This window comes from Sturnus vulgaris, chromosome 19 (assembly GCF_052056855.1).
Source record: "Sturnus vulgaris isolate bStuVul1 chromosome 19, bStuVul1.hap1, whole genome shotgun sequence".
In the NCBI taxonomy this organism is placed as follows: domain Eukaryota; kingdom Metazoa; phylum Chordata; class Aves; order Passeriformes; family Sturnidae; genus Sturnus; species Sturnus vulgaris.
Window position 1 is genome coordinate 10,650,462 of NC_142261.1, and position 15,663 is coordinate 10,666,124.

General features: G+C 43.3%; 1 protein-coding gene across 1 annotated transcript in view; it reads right to left on the reverse strand.

The window, feature by feature from the left end:
- Nucleotides 1-15,068, reverse strand: part of SPPL3 (signal peptide peptidase like 3) — a 55,861-nt gene extending 40,793 nt beyond the window's left edge. Inside the window, exon 1 of the mRNA XM_014894638.2 lies at nucleotides 14,948-15,068. Coding sequence (XP_014750124.1) covers nucleotides 14,948-14,970 — 23 coding nt within the window. The 5' untranslated portion in view covers nucleotides 14,971-15,068. The remainder of the gene's footprint in view (nucleotides 1-14,947) is intronic.
- Between the last annotated feature and the right edge of the window lie 595 nt (nucleotides 15,069-15,663).

The window sequence follows — 15,663 nt, forward strand, 5'->3', positions numbered from 1 at the left end:
CAATATTAGGCATTTGATTTTCTGCAGTAAGTGTGCAATGGCAGTATAACCCAGACACAGTGCAGTATGAACTACCACAATACCATTGGTGAGGCCGATGATTTTCATCTTTTTCTATCAAACAAGATTTAGTAATAACTGTTTTTGAAGAGAGAAGAAAGTATACAAATTACCCACCAAATTTCAGACAAGATGGAATTTAATTCATCTCACCTATAACAACAGGAAAAGAAAAAAAACAGGAGCAGAAATAGTATCTGGCTTTCGAGACACAGTCACAACATAGCACAGAATTCTTAATTTCAGTCTCCACTATTACATGCAGACAACAAAGACACTGCCATCAGCTCTCTTCAGCACTGACACTTCCCCAGTGTTTAACACACACCTTAATTAGGTCTCCTAATTTCTCTTTGAACTCCAAGCAACACCAAAACAGTCTGCTGGATTTATTACTCACTTGCCAGATTGTGCAATGGCTTCCCGTTCATTTCACAGTTACAAAAGATTCTCCTTTGGGTTTGCAAGACCCGTGTAAGAAACTGCTCAGTATGAAACTGCCAGTCATCAGTTCTTCAGGGAACTCGTGGCCTTCCTGGTTTGAAGCCCTCAGTTCTGAGCAGAAGAGCCTCTCTCAAAGTGTTTCTCTCCTGGGGAGCACAAATTTAGCTGTGCTGCTCCTAACCCTGTGCCTCCTCCATAGGCACCACACAAAACACGGCTGGCTCTTCCCTCCTCCCTTCAGGAGACAGACACCACCAGTCAGGTCACAGATCTTCACTGCTAAACCGTGAGCCACCTCGGCAGTAACTGTTCTATAAACTTAGAAGACAAATGAAATATGAGCATTAGTAAGCTGTATTTCTTCCCTGCCCATCTTTCTGTGCAATTCTAACAGTGCCTTAATTAGCAGCATGAATTATTTGCCATGGTAATAGGGAGATATTCAAAGCACAGAATGATAATTTCCCTGAAAGTTCAAACAAGACACTGGATAGAGATGAACCTCCTGAGACATTATTAGGAAAAGACAAATAAAAATATAAATATCTCTACCACATCCAAGGCCAGACTACTGCACAAGTGAAAAATTTCTTTACAAAACACAATACAGGTACATGAAACCTGTGATGTTGCTTATGGTGAGCTATGAGAAATTTAAGTAACTAAGCCCGGAAAAGTCCAAGCACAACTGTGCTAGTTCCTAACAATGTTCAGACAATCATCACATGCAAATTGTGGCAAAACAGCAGCATCTGTAGCAGTCGATTACAGACTTCTGATGCCATAGCATAAGCCACTCAGTAGCAATTGTTTTCTTTCAAAGGGTTAAACAATTATCAATTCCTAAAAGAAAGGAAGAAACACAACAAAAAGCCCGAAGCCCAAGCGAATGCCCTGAAGTGTAGAAGCCATTGCACCCAACAGAAACACACACCAGCTCCTCATTTCCATTCTGACTGTGTGGAATGTGCCTTAGTGTGGAAACCACACCTGGTACAGAACCCAACACCAGGTAATAAGCAAAGCAGGTAACCGAGTACTCTGCCACTAAACTCTCTTGATATCGCGGACTTCCAGTTCTCTCTTACTGTGATGAAAACGACAACACAGATCTTCAATCCAACCAACACAATGACAGAAAGGGTTTCTCAGCCATTCTCTTCACATTTTCTGCTTAAGAGTTTTCCTAACTTTGCAGCAGGAAAAGCACAGCTTGGCTGGCAGCAAGGAGGGTCTGTCACTGATCCAAAGCAGAGCAACACTTCGAGAGGAATTCAGAACCACACAGCAACCAAAACACACCCCCTTCCTTCAGCCTCACCCAGCACACCTTCACAATCGTGGGATCTTTCTTCTTGGAAAGAATGGAACCCAATGCAGTTTGGTCAATTCCCTCATTGCAAAATCAAAAGTAACTTCTGATACATTTACATCTTACAAAGCAACTTGAAAGAAGATTACTTTAGTGAAGAAAATTGCAATTAGAGTGGTGTGGGATTTTTATCACCATTTGGTCTTAGCCTACTTGCATGTATCAGAAATGGGTGGGTGGCATATTCTTAAGTTTAGAAAGTTTTTTTAAAATAATTTTTAAAAAGGCCTAGTTACAACATGCTAAAAATTCCCCTAAAATCATCAAGAAAACATCCACTCAGCATTGATTACTAAAAATATCTATATATATATACCCAAGACACTTTTAGTTACAAAACATCTACTACTCAAAGCAACTTTTGTTTCCAAAATAAGAGCACTACGAATTTTTATTAGTTGAGCATTTTGCAGAGTTACTGTCCTCAGGTGTCTATAAGAAAATCTAAATACTTGTTTCATTTTACAGTGCTTGCACAGAAAAAGTACAGGACATCACTCCCCTGATAAGGCACCACACTAGCCAAGATCCATGAATTCACATCATTCCTACAATTATTTTTAAATTATTCTGTTTGTTCCTCTCTCTGTACAAAATGTCTGCAAAAGAATTAACAGCCACAGAAATGAAGGATAAGTTGGATCTCTTTGGATGATTTGGGGCATTATTCAGTGTCCAGAGGGGTCAAGAGATTCTGTGATCTCACTTCAACAAATTTGGAAAGACTATAGCACTGCAGCCTTTGCAAATTAGTCATATAGACACTATAAATAGATTGTCATGGAGTTCTAGAATCCTGCTCATCCAAAGCTATCCATTTCCTATGCAGCACCAGGATACAGGACATTCAGCAGCCAGTTTCCTAACAGCACTGAAAAATTCCATTACAAAAAACTTCCAATAACTGAACTACAATCAGCAAAATAAGGGCTACTATTAGTAACAAGGGATAACAAATTTTTACACTTTAACCCAACAAAAGGGAACTGTATTAGTGAATTCCAGAACTGAGGCAGTAAGCTTTTTGAACCAGGTTCCAGACAATTGAGCCTTTAACATAAGAAAACATAGCCTGGCTGCTATTAATGCAATTCAGCCTCATCCCAGCCACTGTCAGCCATCCAAGTCCAGAAGTGGTATTTTTCTGAATAAGGTTGTTCAAGATAAAAACTCCAAACAACTGATTGTCCAACTCCACCCTTCTCTTGGTCCTGTAACAGCCACATTACCCAGGAGTCAGAATGTGCTGCAGATGCAGGGCTAAGTTCATGTAAAGTGCAGCTGAGGCAGGCACATCATCCCGGGCATATTTATTGACAATATTCCATCATACACAGAATATGATGGTTGTCATGGTGCCAGCAAGCAGTCAAAAAAGGACAAAAGAAAACAGATTATTATGTGGCAGAAAGGGAGGACTCTCAGGATATACAGTGCAATTCTTGCTGGCCTGTACTGCTGTGCCAAGAGCTCCACAGCAGTGCTGTGCTCAGCCTGTCCCTCAGCCTGGCCAGACCAGCACAGACTTTGCAGAGCCCCGGAGCTCAGCCTGTCTGACACCTGCCAAGGTGTGAACTGAACTCACTGCTCAGTCACTGCCACTGGCCCAGCTGAACAGCACAAATAACCCAGCACCACACACAGGACAAGCTGTGCTGCCTCTGAGGACCTCATGAACGACTTCACCTTGAAAAATCTTATTGCAATGCTCTGTAAGACAAATGTGTAACAGTTTTGGCAGCTTTGCTTGGACAGGGAACAACACGCTGTGCAAAAGGACTACTTCAATATTTATGACAACAAATCTTACTAAATCTATAATTCTTATGGGATGCAGAGAGGTGAGTAACAGACTAAACCAAAAAAGTTCAGACCAAAGTATGCATCTCCATCTGAAGCACCACAGAGAAGAACACACAAAAAGTACAGCAGGTTTCCCAACAAGCACACAGAGGAGTACCACTGCTTGATGCTGTACTTGATCACTTGCACTCATCCAGAAGCCAAAACCAGAAGATGAAGTTGATCCTCTCTGATGTGTACAGTTTCACTCCAGACACACAGATGATACTTGAGTGGCCTAACTTGCTCTCAAAGTATTCCCTAAAGACAGTCTGTGCAAATTCCTGCTTAACTTCTTTAGCTTTACCAGCTCCATTCTTTATCCCCAGGCTCTCACTTTAGCCCTGCTCCTCATCTTGCACAGGCATCCCAGGGTTCTAATCAAAGCTGCACTCCAGGAGCCCAATCTGTCCCACACCACCAAACCTGTCCCACACCACCACAGAGTCTGTGCCCAGTTCTGGACTCGGTCACTCTCGACATACCAGCAGTAGAAAAATTCTTCCATTTGACCTTGTTCCAACTATCTGGAGTATAATGCTCACTGCAGTGAAGGACTAATAGAAGAAGGGTTTATTCACATTCATGACATTTCCTTTGTAAGTGACAGAGTTGGTCATGCAGAGCAGAACGTGCTGCAAATCCCATCTCCTTGCTCAGGTACTGCCTCCTCATAAAGCAAATGCAACAACTGAAGAAAAACAGCAAGAAAGAGCAGGAATACTTGTACTAGAACCATACAGCTGGTTTATCTGTGAGATACAGGTGTTTTTTGGCAATGAATGTGACAAAAGTTTAACATATGCATACATGCAGGCACTACTGAGTTAATACCCTGAACAGGTCCCAGGAAGACAGCATTGCAAAGACCCCAGGGTCCTTATCTTCTCCCTAAACCAGGAATCATCACTTTGTAGATTACACAGGTTCAAAAATGCAGCTGGCCTAACTGCTGGAAGAACACTCACCCAAAGTGTATAAAGACCTTACAGTCCCCTCATGTATGAAGGATATTGATCTGAACACTACGCTGCTTCCCACACAAAACACATCCTTCCATCCCAATATATTAAAAACGTCTTATTTGGGAGGTTTCATTTCCACAGCAATTCTTGTACTTAAGTTACAAATATGCAGAATACCATGATACTATATTTTTTTTAAGTTACCAATACATAGTGGGCTCTCTAGTATGAAAGAGGCTGGTTGTTTTTATCACAGAAGTCAGAAAACAGGATGTTTTCTCACCTATATTGACCCTACTGTTGACTTAAAAAGCCAAACCAAAACCACACCTCATACCTCTGACACTTAGACTGGTATTCATTGATTACATGTGTAGAAATCCAAACTCTTTTTAGCAATGTATTAAGAAGTCAGATAAAAAAATTAAACTAACAACTAATAGTTTAATCAAAGTATTTAACAATCACGCCTTACAAACAACAAGCCAGCAGCAAAGTCAAATTGACCAAGATGACCTTGTCAGAAAGAGCAGCTCTGAGTGCTACTGATGAGCTGCTTTACCCACACTTGATCACCACATTCATGGGTAGAATGAAACATTATTTTATCAACATTCCATAAAATAATGAGATAACAGCATCAGCACCCAACTCTGACTCTTCAGGGACAGTGGTGAAATTATGCTCCTGTGTCAGTCAAAGCTACAGAGCAGCCAGGCTGTCTAGCCAGATTTAAGCAGCTTTCATCATGCTGGTCCTGTATTCACACAAATTCATGTTGTCAGATGATGGCTGGTGAGATTCTGAAATCAACATGATTATTCACAACTGCATCAAGTCACGAGGGGATTCAGCTGGCATGAAAATACAAAAAACTGACCATCAAAACAGGCACCCTGCTTTTGCCACCTCCTAGTGAGAGGAAAACTGAAAAAAAAAAAAAAAAAAAGGGTCATGAGCTCGACTGGGCAGGGCCTGGTCACTGCCTCACAACCTGCACGCAGAAACACAGAACATTCACACACCCGAGTGCCAGGGTCAGGGCAGCTGAGTCAGCTCCAGGTGTGAAAATCTGGTAGCAGACAGAGAATGTTTTCAACTCTGCCCAAATAGCTAAGAAGCTTTTCTTGTGACAACAAAAAGTAGGAACATTCTTTAAAGAGGGTGTTTTGGAAATCTTATGAAACTTTTTCCAGTAAAGCCCCCTGCAGAGAATTATTTTTGGTTTATGGCAGACTCTTTTCATCTTTTGATTCAGCTTTAAGGTAGCGTGCTTTTTTTAGCTGCAAAAATATAAAACTAAAGAGAAAGATAACTAGCTGGAATACTAACATTGAGGTTCTTCTAAGGCACTTAAGTATGATAAAGAGGTTCCTTCTGTTCTGTACCATTGGTAACTGCTTAAAGCTGCATCTGCTTTAGAAGTAGTGAACTTAGCAGAAAATGAAAGAAAAAAAGTTCAGCTCTTCAGTATTTAGCTTTAAAGTTTCCTTTTTCTTGAGGGAAAAAAAAAGCACTCTTTAAACCATTTTCAACATAAAGCTTAATTAGATTCTACTCTTCATCTTCAAAACCCTGCAGAGATCATAATGTTCCCCATGAGAGCTTTTAGCCCTTTGTGGTAACTTCTCAGAGCAGCTATTCAAGTGAAGGTACAGGATCAGCCACCTCAGGGAGAGTTCAGGGAGCAGATAATCTTTCCTCCAGCACACAGCCCATCAATCTGGACTTCTAAAAAGGACCAGAATGACCTTGCACCATCAAACCTAGACAGCAAGACAGACACAACTCACCTCCCCATCTGCAACATAAGCTACAGAAATGCACAGAAGCCAGCTCTGTTTGCTCCTTTGCCTCCTGCTATTTCACTTACCTCACCTTTAGCTAACAGTGACCTAGAGAAGGGACTTCCCATTGACTAAATAAGTCTAAGTCACACTACACCTATTTTATCTTGCCAAATGGGTCTGACAGAGATGATGGTGAGACAAATCACAACTGTAACCTGAAAGTGGCACAGTAAAATCACTTCTTTGTATAACAACTCACCACTGAGCTTTGGTCTTATACATCCAACAGATCTGCACCAACGGCTGGCTGATACTAACTACAGCAATTACTCAGAATTCACTGATGAACTTCTATCCACTACTAAAACTTCCAGATAAATTTAAAGCAAGTTTTAAGCCTGAGCCATTTATCCAACAGAGAAGGGATGTCAGATGGCCAGGAGCCACGGACACCAGAACTAAGACTGAGTGGAGCCATAGTTCAGCTGCTGTGCTCACCTCTGTCCTGCTAATTGTGCCACTGCAGAGCTCCAGCATTTTGTAATGCTGGTTCTTGTCCAAGCTGTGCTATCTCAACTGGAGTCAGCTGGGCTTATTATTCCAGTAATGACTGAAATTAAAATAAATCCTGAGGATATACACTTGCTACCAGCTTAACCCATGTAGAGAATCCCTCTGCAAAACTGTCTGTGCTATAGAGAAATGTCACTGCCGTAGAGAGACGTGCATCAAATTTACATACTGAGATCACTCGATTTTTTTTTTGTACCACCTGAAACCACACTGCACCATGAATCCACATGTACAAGTTTTTGCTATTCTAACATGAAGCTGCTGTTTGCAGTACTACTGTCATGAGAAAATGGTGTAAGCAGAGCTCCCAGACTTGTGTGATTCAGAATTCTTAACATTTCTGCTGATCTTTAAACTTTTCAAATATCTTGAAATTTACTTAAAATTATGTATCATTGCAAATTTACTAGAAGTTACCTGCTGGCTAGTTATAAGATGAACAAAAGGACTTTTAAAAGACACTTCTGTCCAAAAAACAGCAGTCTGTAGGAAGGAAGAAGGAAATTTGGACTTCGAAAATCAGCAGGCAGAGAAGCACTGAGTACAACTAAGAGGTCTGAAGGATGCTTAGCTTTAAGAGTCAGTAGTTAATGCTACACAGAACTATTTTTTCCTTTTAGATGAACTGAAGAATAATCTAGATTTGAGCCTATTTCTGGAATAGGTAAGGTGAGCTTGCCAGCTCATGGCTAAAGTTAAAGACCGTGTATGAACAGAGGGTGGAACCCCCTGGGTCTCCCTCTGCTTCCCCCACACAACCTTTGCTGTGGAGGCACCTGCAGGAGCAAGGTTATGGCATAAAAATGGAAGAGAATCCTTTCACAGTCTTTGGCTACAGCCCACCTGCATGGGAAAATAATTTTTTGGGTCAAAAGTCTACGAACTAGCTACAGGAAGTAAAGGAAGAACATCCAAACCTGGAGTCACAGTAGGAAAAAAATGACAGCCAAACAGTGTAATTTTCCCTGCAGATTGCACTGGTCAGGGAAAATGCTACCATATACAAACTCTGAGACATGATTTTATCCCTCCAAGTTCTACATTGTCAACTTCAGTAATAAAGGAGGAATCTTAAAGATAATACTGTACAGTAGAGAATCATCTTCTCAGTGCATTCTCCCCTATTTTATGACACTGGCAGGGATGGTTTTGAAGAACCTCCTTTCTGACATCCTGAAAAAAAAGTCACTTCAGCCTTATTTCATACATTTATTCTTTAGAATCCTTGTTGCTGTAGGATATTAACAATGTTTACTTGGTTAGTTATCAGTTACAAAGTATCCCTCCAAGAAGCGAGCAGAACATTGTGACTTTCTGACAGCCCTGTCCATACCGCACCACTTAACACGACACACAGATATGGAGGCTATCCAAGGGAATCCGAGACCTGAGGCCAAGGGCTGGCCCTAAAAAGAAATACTCAACAGAATCTAATCATGAAGATGACAGCAACACAGCTACACAATTAATGAGCTCTGGGATAATGTCATCATAATGGTTCTGGTGGACAGAGAGACACTTAATGCATCGTGAGAGCTGAGCTGCTCTCGGGCAGCACATGAAGGAAGAACCCTGGCCTGGCAGATCAGAGCATTTCAGACACAGACACCAAAAGATTTAGAAGAAGAGATCATCAACACAAGGATCCTTGGAAGAATTAAAGAGAAAGGGGATCAGCAAGTGTTGCAACGACACATATGCTCCATTAATCTTCTGAAATCATCACCTTTCAGAGTGGCTCTGAGTGCCTGGATCCCGTCCAGCCGCACAGCAGCGTGTGCTTCACACAACGCCCAGCGCTGCCGGCCTCGCTGCAAATTTTAATCCTCACCACTGACACCAAGGCAATGGAGCACCGCGAAGAAAATGTGCACAACTTTTTTCTAAGAATTTCATCCTTGGTTCTTTGTGGAAACTTTGCTCATATCTCATCAGAATGAAATTAGACTGTTGACTAAACCAGTGTCAATTATTTGCTTCTAGAGTATATTACAATGCTTGGAGTCATCATAAAATGTCAAAGGGCAATAAAGACAATGGCACAGATGTTGACACATCACATTATCAAAATAATGAAATAAAATAGCTGAGATACTGGAAAAGACCAGAGTCAGCTCTGCTCCTCTTTCAAATTTTAGGAAATAAAAATCACTGCATTTTAAAAAGCATTAGACATCCTTCAAAGTACGTTTTGCAGGAAGTTTTCCTAAGTACTCATTTTTTGGCATTGTGTTTCAGTGACAAAGACTGAGTTTTCAGCAACTGAATTTAGTATCAAAAATAGTGATACTCACGAAAACACAACTTATCTCAAAAGAACTCGGTATCCTCAATTAATTTGTCTGGTGGTTCCCACAAAATTGCTCAAATTCCAACAGCATCAGGCTGCTTAACTCATACCAAAATCCCAAAGTGCACAAAATAAGCAATTTGTTGGATCATGTCCTTCAGCAGAAGAAAGAGATGCTCTCAGCTCCATCAAACCTCACACAAACCACAAGAACTGGTACTGGTGGATTCATACACCTAAGCACTCACCTGTGACACAGGAAATTATATTCAGGTAATCTTCTCTTCATGGAAATTCAACCTTTCATCCCTAGAAAAGCAGCCTGAACTACCCCCACAAACTACAGACCCTTCAGTCTCCCAAACCAGGTTTTTACCCAGGTGGGAAGTGGAATCCAGGTCCCTGCCAATCCCAGACAGAAAGGCATGCCTGCCTCCTGGCCCAGCAAATATTTACAGTATTCTATACGAAGTGAAACAGATTGAAGTGGACACACAAAGCTCAATTTCTGAATCACACATAGTTTGGTGATGAGAGCACTCCCCTGCAAGGTGAGAGATGGAAGGCCAGAAACCCTGGGGGATGGAGCTGATCTCCTGTATCCTAGCCAAAATCTCCAGTCACTGGGTAAAACTAAAGGAACCATTAATTTCTATTACCATGGTACCCTGAAAAGGTTAAGTGCAGAACTGAGAGAAATCTTAATTAAAATAGGGGACAGAAATCTTAATTAAAAGAGGTACTGCACACCAGCACCGAGAGAATATTGATTTATGTTCTTCACTTTAAATCTTTTCTTAAAGAATTACTAATATATTAGTAAATACAGCCTTACAATTAGCAAACACTGACAGGAGGATGTTTTTCCTTGTGCTAATCAGTCACTACACACATGTGCATTCAAGTAACTGCAAACTTCTCCTAATCCCATGCTCTTTGCTTTATTTGCCTTCGAGCCCAGTGCTGTAGACAGTGCCCTGTCTCCATAATTCACAGCCTGAGATAGCAAAAGCTCCAGGGAGGGTAACAAACAAATGAAGTGAGACTGGTCCTGAAAGACAAACATGAACTCTAAACTCGATATTCCCAAATTTACTGAGATTTAAGTCACTTTTCTCACGCCAGATACTCACACACATTCATACAATGACATCCTTGTTCTCAGGAGTCTCCTAACAATCCTTAAAATGGAATGTGGCTGGTAATTTCAGTTCCTGAAAAATATAAGATTAAGGGCCAAACTCCACGTTTGCATGCCAGGATTTCATGACAGATTTTTGACAGCAGCACAACAGAATTTCATCTATGCTTTGCAATCTGTTGCCTATCGAGTGCAGGATTTTAAAAATTCAGGTGAATTTTTTGTTTTCTGTTGTATACTGCCTCCCATCCTCAAAACACCTTAATTAGCCAGCCAAGGTCTCTCAATCTAAACTGAGCAAACAAGTAAAAAATCTTGAATGCAAAAAATTATTTTACTTGTACTTGACAAGTTCTGCCAACAAGCTGTAGCTCCTCTTACTCCCTGCCCTCCCACATACACATCTAATCCAGCCAACTAAGACTTGAAAGCACCACCTGAGTCTTCTGGAAGAAACTGCATTTTAATTCATGGCAGCAGCATGTTAAATGCTTAATTGCAATCAAAGCAAATTCTCAGACCTCTGAATCTAGAAAGACTTCCAACACCAACCAATTTGAATTCTCCCAGGAGCAAAGACAGCACCGTACATTTACACTTATTCCAAAACCCAGTAGTTTTATTGATTACTCTGACACATCATTAGGTTTAATTTCCACACCCTTTGCATTATGAAGAGAAGCTTCTAAATATATCACCATTTCACTCATGAAACATTTGATGGCTAATACAAGAATCATCCCACTGATTATAACATTTAAGAGGGAGTTCAGTTGTTTTTAAGATTAGTGACTCAATAGAGTGCCTTCTTTTTTGTTCTTAGCTTGCCCTCCCAGTCAGTCTCCTAATCACCAGCCTGAAAGGGCACGCACGCAAGGATCCATATTACTCTTATGCAACTCTCTTGGAAAGGAAATATTAAATATACATTCGATTTTGGTCTAGAAATCCCCTTCTTCAACTCTTCACAAATGAAGGAAGCAGTGAAAATCTTTTGTGCATTCAAAGGGCAAAAAAAAAAGAACAAAGCAATCTCTATTGCCAGACTAGGCAGCAGTAAAAAGGGAGGGGGTGTTACATCAGGCCTTGAAAAACACTAAACACCTACTAACTGAAGATAAACAAGATACCAATGGTGCTGTGCCTTCTCTATAGGCTCCAGCATAAAAAACATTCACCACAAAATGCTAGAAATTAAGGACAGACCAAGTATTTCACAAAGTAATGATCCAGGTCCTGTTGCTCCCATACTCATCTGCTGTCATACTCCTACAGCTTGGTGCCTGAAGATAAATTTATTGGTATTTATTAATCTCTCTCACACACATACACATATATATACACACTACCCTGCCCGTGCTTACTCCCTCCTCCGCTGTAGCAGAAACTTTTGGCACTACCCAGTTCCATTTCCTTGCTGGAGCACAGGCAGGAAACAAGGGGAAAATGGGTATTCAACAACCTCTTTCCTCTCCAATTCTATTCCACTTGCAGAAAACTAATTCTGGCTCTTATTTAATCTACAAAATCATGAGCAACCTTGCCATGCAGCAGTATCATACACAGCTCTACTTTCCTTCTATTAGTGCAGGAACTTGACAAAGAAAGTTTCTCTACTCACTACTGACAAGTATTTGATTCAAACGCCCTTTCTTTTTAAGAAGTCCATATTCTTTGAAAGCTTATTTCCATCTGGGACTTATCCCACACTTCACACTAAAATTTGTTTTTCCAGGATGACAATATTGTTTTTCACTAGCAAAATTCTCAGCAGAGACTCCTTTCAGGATAAGATACCTCTATCTGATATACTGGCTCAGCAAGATGACTCAAGACAATCAAAAAGAGTAAAATAAAAGTATGTATGCTTATAGGTGTGGGTATTACTGAAGAAAAAAAGAAGTTGTCAGAAGAAATACCATACAAGAACAGTGTCAAAAGATAACTCATGCATTTCAAACTGAGAGATGAGGGGAAAGCATAAGTCCCTCCTTTCCACAGTATCTTAATAAAAGAAAGTAATTGCATTCAGTTCCCTTGGAAAATAAAATAAATAGTTAAATCTACCTTAAAATCTCAGATTCATATTTACACAACAATAAATACAGCAATATGAGAATTAGTTCTCATCTCTTGAAAACAACATCATTAACAAGGCTGTCAGTCGCTGAAACAAGCCCCATTTTTCATGTTTGCCAATGTTCATGTCCACTAATCACAGCTGGCAGGTACCTTGACTCACACAACTGAGACTTTCTTTATCAAAACATCAAACCCACAATAAGCCTTTATCATACTTTATGAAGCTACAGTGGTTCAACAAGGCGTGCAGACAGTTAGGGACAAAAAGATGTAGCCAAGCACCTGGACAAAAGGGAAGTGCTACAGCAGCCAGGAACCAATTCAGAGACAGGGCTGTGAAAGGATTTTCCTTAATGCCAGATTATGTATTTTCAGATGTGAAATAAGGCATGAGTACAGCACTGGACACTGCACCACAAAACACACCTGTCCTTGGAAAGCTGCCTTTGGTACAGAGAGAAAGGAGCAGGTCTGGCAAACGGACAGGATGGGATCAGCCAACTCCCAAACCGAGCTCCTGCACCAGCCCCTGGGCACAGCTCTGCTGCACATGAGCACCACTCTCCCCAGCTGACAAAAGGCACATTTTTCCTAAAAGTGATAAAAAACTGGCCAATTTTATGCCGAGTTGCATTACCACAACTGTAAATAAACCAAGGCAAGACTTGTTAGAGGTGTAAGTAATGAAATACCCACAGAAAAGACAACATGACTGAAATTGTATTTTTGCTCTATCCACTGCTCCCATAGCTCCCAGGCAAGGCCGATTACAGGTAAAAATACAAAGTGACAGAAACCTCAGATCCATGAGGACACCATAGAGAACACAGACATAAAATTACAGTGGTTTAAGACATAAGCATCATGTCCTCATTCTTGTAAGAAAGAACTTCTTCAGATCAAGCTAGCACACAGTGAAAACCTTAAATCACAATTTCATTCCCCCCAAAACCTATAGAAGAGCAAATCCTTCTCCCAGCCTGTTAAAAATCTTCTCTTTAGACTATTACTATGGCAAAAATACTCATCCAAAAAAGCAAACCAATTAAGATCAAAATGATGTATAACTGACATTTTGTTTCATTTACTTCTTTCCAGAAAGTTGACAAATCCCAGAGTTTATGAATCTATAATTTCATTTTTCAATTAAAACGCACTAAGACACATTTAATTGAACTACATTAAACTGCCTAAATCTGTATCAATATTCATTTGCTGTGTCAATATGTAAACAACCTTTCCAGTCAAAAGATTTGTCTTTTCACTGCTGTTTTAAAGCAGACCAGACCACTGTCTGAACTGAGCTTGTGAAACAAAGTAAGAACATCTAAAAAGCAGAGGACGGATACAAATATTGGTTCTTAACAGAGAAGAGACAGGAGAGGGAAGAAGGGGCTGCCAAAGTCTCAACATGTGGCAGAACAGAAATCCCCACTGAGTTCCAAGTTTTGAAAAGTAATGGGACCATTCAGAATAAGGATATTTGTTGCATATTCAACCCCTTCTCCACATTCAGCACATACCAAGATCAAAAACTAAGATTTAACTCCTTTTTTAATAAGGGACTTTTTCCAAAACAAGTAACTTTCTTCAAAAAAATCTAAGAAACAACCCTGGATGACATCACTGGATTTAAAATGCAGTGAGAATATGACAATAAAGTGCTGCAGTGATCAGGTCAATAGAGATGATGCACAGGTAAATTATTTGAGGTATTTTGGCTGTGATCCACAACAGAACAGATTTATAGGAAAATTCTGCACCCCGTCTCTTTGATCCACTGCCAGCTAGGCCCAAGACAGTGTCAGGACACAAAAAAAAATGCCCTCTCATTTGCTTTACTTCATGTCTTTCCACAGGAGCTGTCGTTCTATTCCCCGTACACAGACCAAGCCTATTATCGCTAGGTGAAAACACACACACATGCCACCGACTTACCAGCCTGCGCTGGCATAAATCTATAAATCTCCCTTTAGGCAGAGGTGACCTGCAGCCTCACAGCCGTGAACGAGCTCCTGTCCCTCCCCAGGCCGGCGGATCGCAGCGCCGGCCGTGCACAGCTGAGCTCGTACGGAGCCCTCCGGGACAGGGGGTGACAGCCACGCCAATGCTGCCAGCGATCCTCCCCTGCTGCCCGGCTGCCGGCGGGGGGCATCCGCACAGCCCCGGCCGCCCCGTCCCTCCTCCCTTCGCCCTAATCCCTCCTCCTCAGCCGCGCTGAGCCCTCAGCCCGCAGCCCCTCCGCCAGCAGCTCCTTCACGCCCCGGCCCCCGCCGCAGCCCCCCACCGCCGGTCCCCCCCCGCCCGGGACACCGTCCCCGCGTGGGGCCGCGCTCGGCCCGGCCCGGCTGGGTCGGACCCTCCCGCGGCCTCGGCCCCGCAGCTCACCAGGAGTAGGTCTGCTCCGCCATGGCTGCGGCTGGGCGGCCGGCGCTGGGCTCTGCGGGGCGGCCGGGCCCGAGCTCCTCCTCCGCCTCCTCCTTCGCCTCCTCCTCGCAGGCTCCGGGGCTCAGTGGCGGCCCCGCTGCGGCTCCCGGCCCAACATGGCGGCGGCTGTGAGGAGGGAGGGGAGCCGAGGGGGGGTCCCCGCGCGGGCGGGAAGGGCGATGGTGGCGGCGGGGCGGGCGGAGGCTCAGCAGCCGCGTCGCGGGGCTGCGCTAAGGCGCCGGCGGGGCCTCATGGCCGGCGGGGCGGCGGCGGCGGCGGCGACGGCGGCGCGGGGCGGGGCGGGGGCGGGAGGCGGCGGCACCGGGCGGCCGGGCCAGGCCGCGCCGCGTGCCCGCGCTCGCGCACGGCGGGGGCGGAGCCGCGCCGAGGGGCGGGGCCCGAGCGGCGCGCGGGGGTCACGTGCCCACAACACCTTCACGTGCCGCCGGCCGCACGCAGGCGCTGTGGGGCGCGGGCAGGCGGCATTCGGCGTTGGTTGTCGGGCCCGGCCGCGCCGCTGCGCGGGCTCAGCCCCGCGGGCGGGCGCGGTCGCCGCGCTCACCCCGCTCACCTCGCTGGAGCCGCGGCGCTCGGCGGTCCGTGCCCGGCGGCGAGCGGGACGGGAGAGAGAGGGGTGGACGGAGCTTCCTCCGGCAGAAAAGCAGCACGAGCTGCGG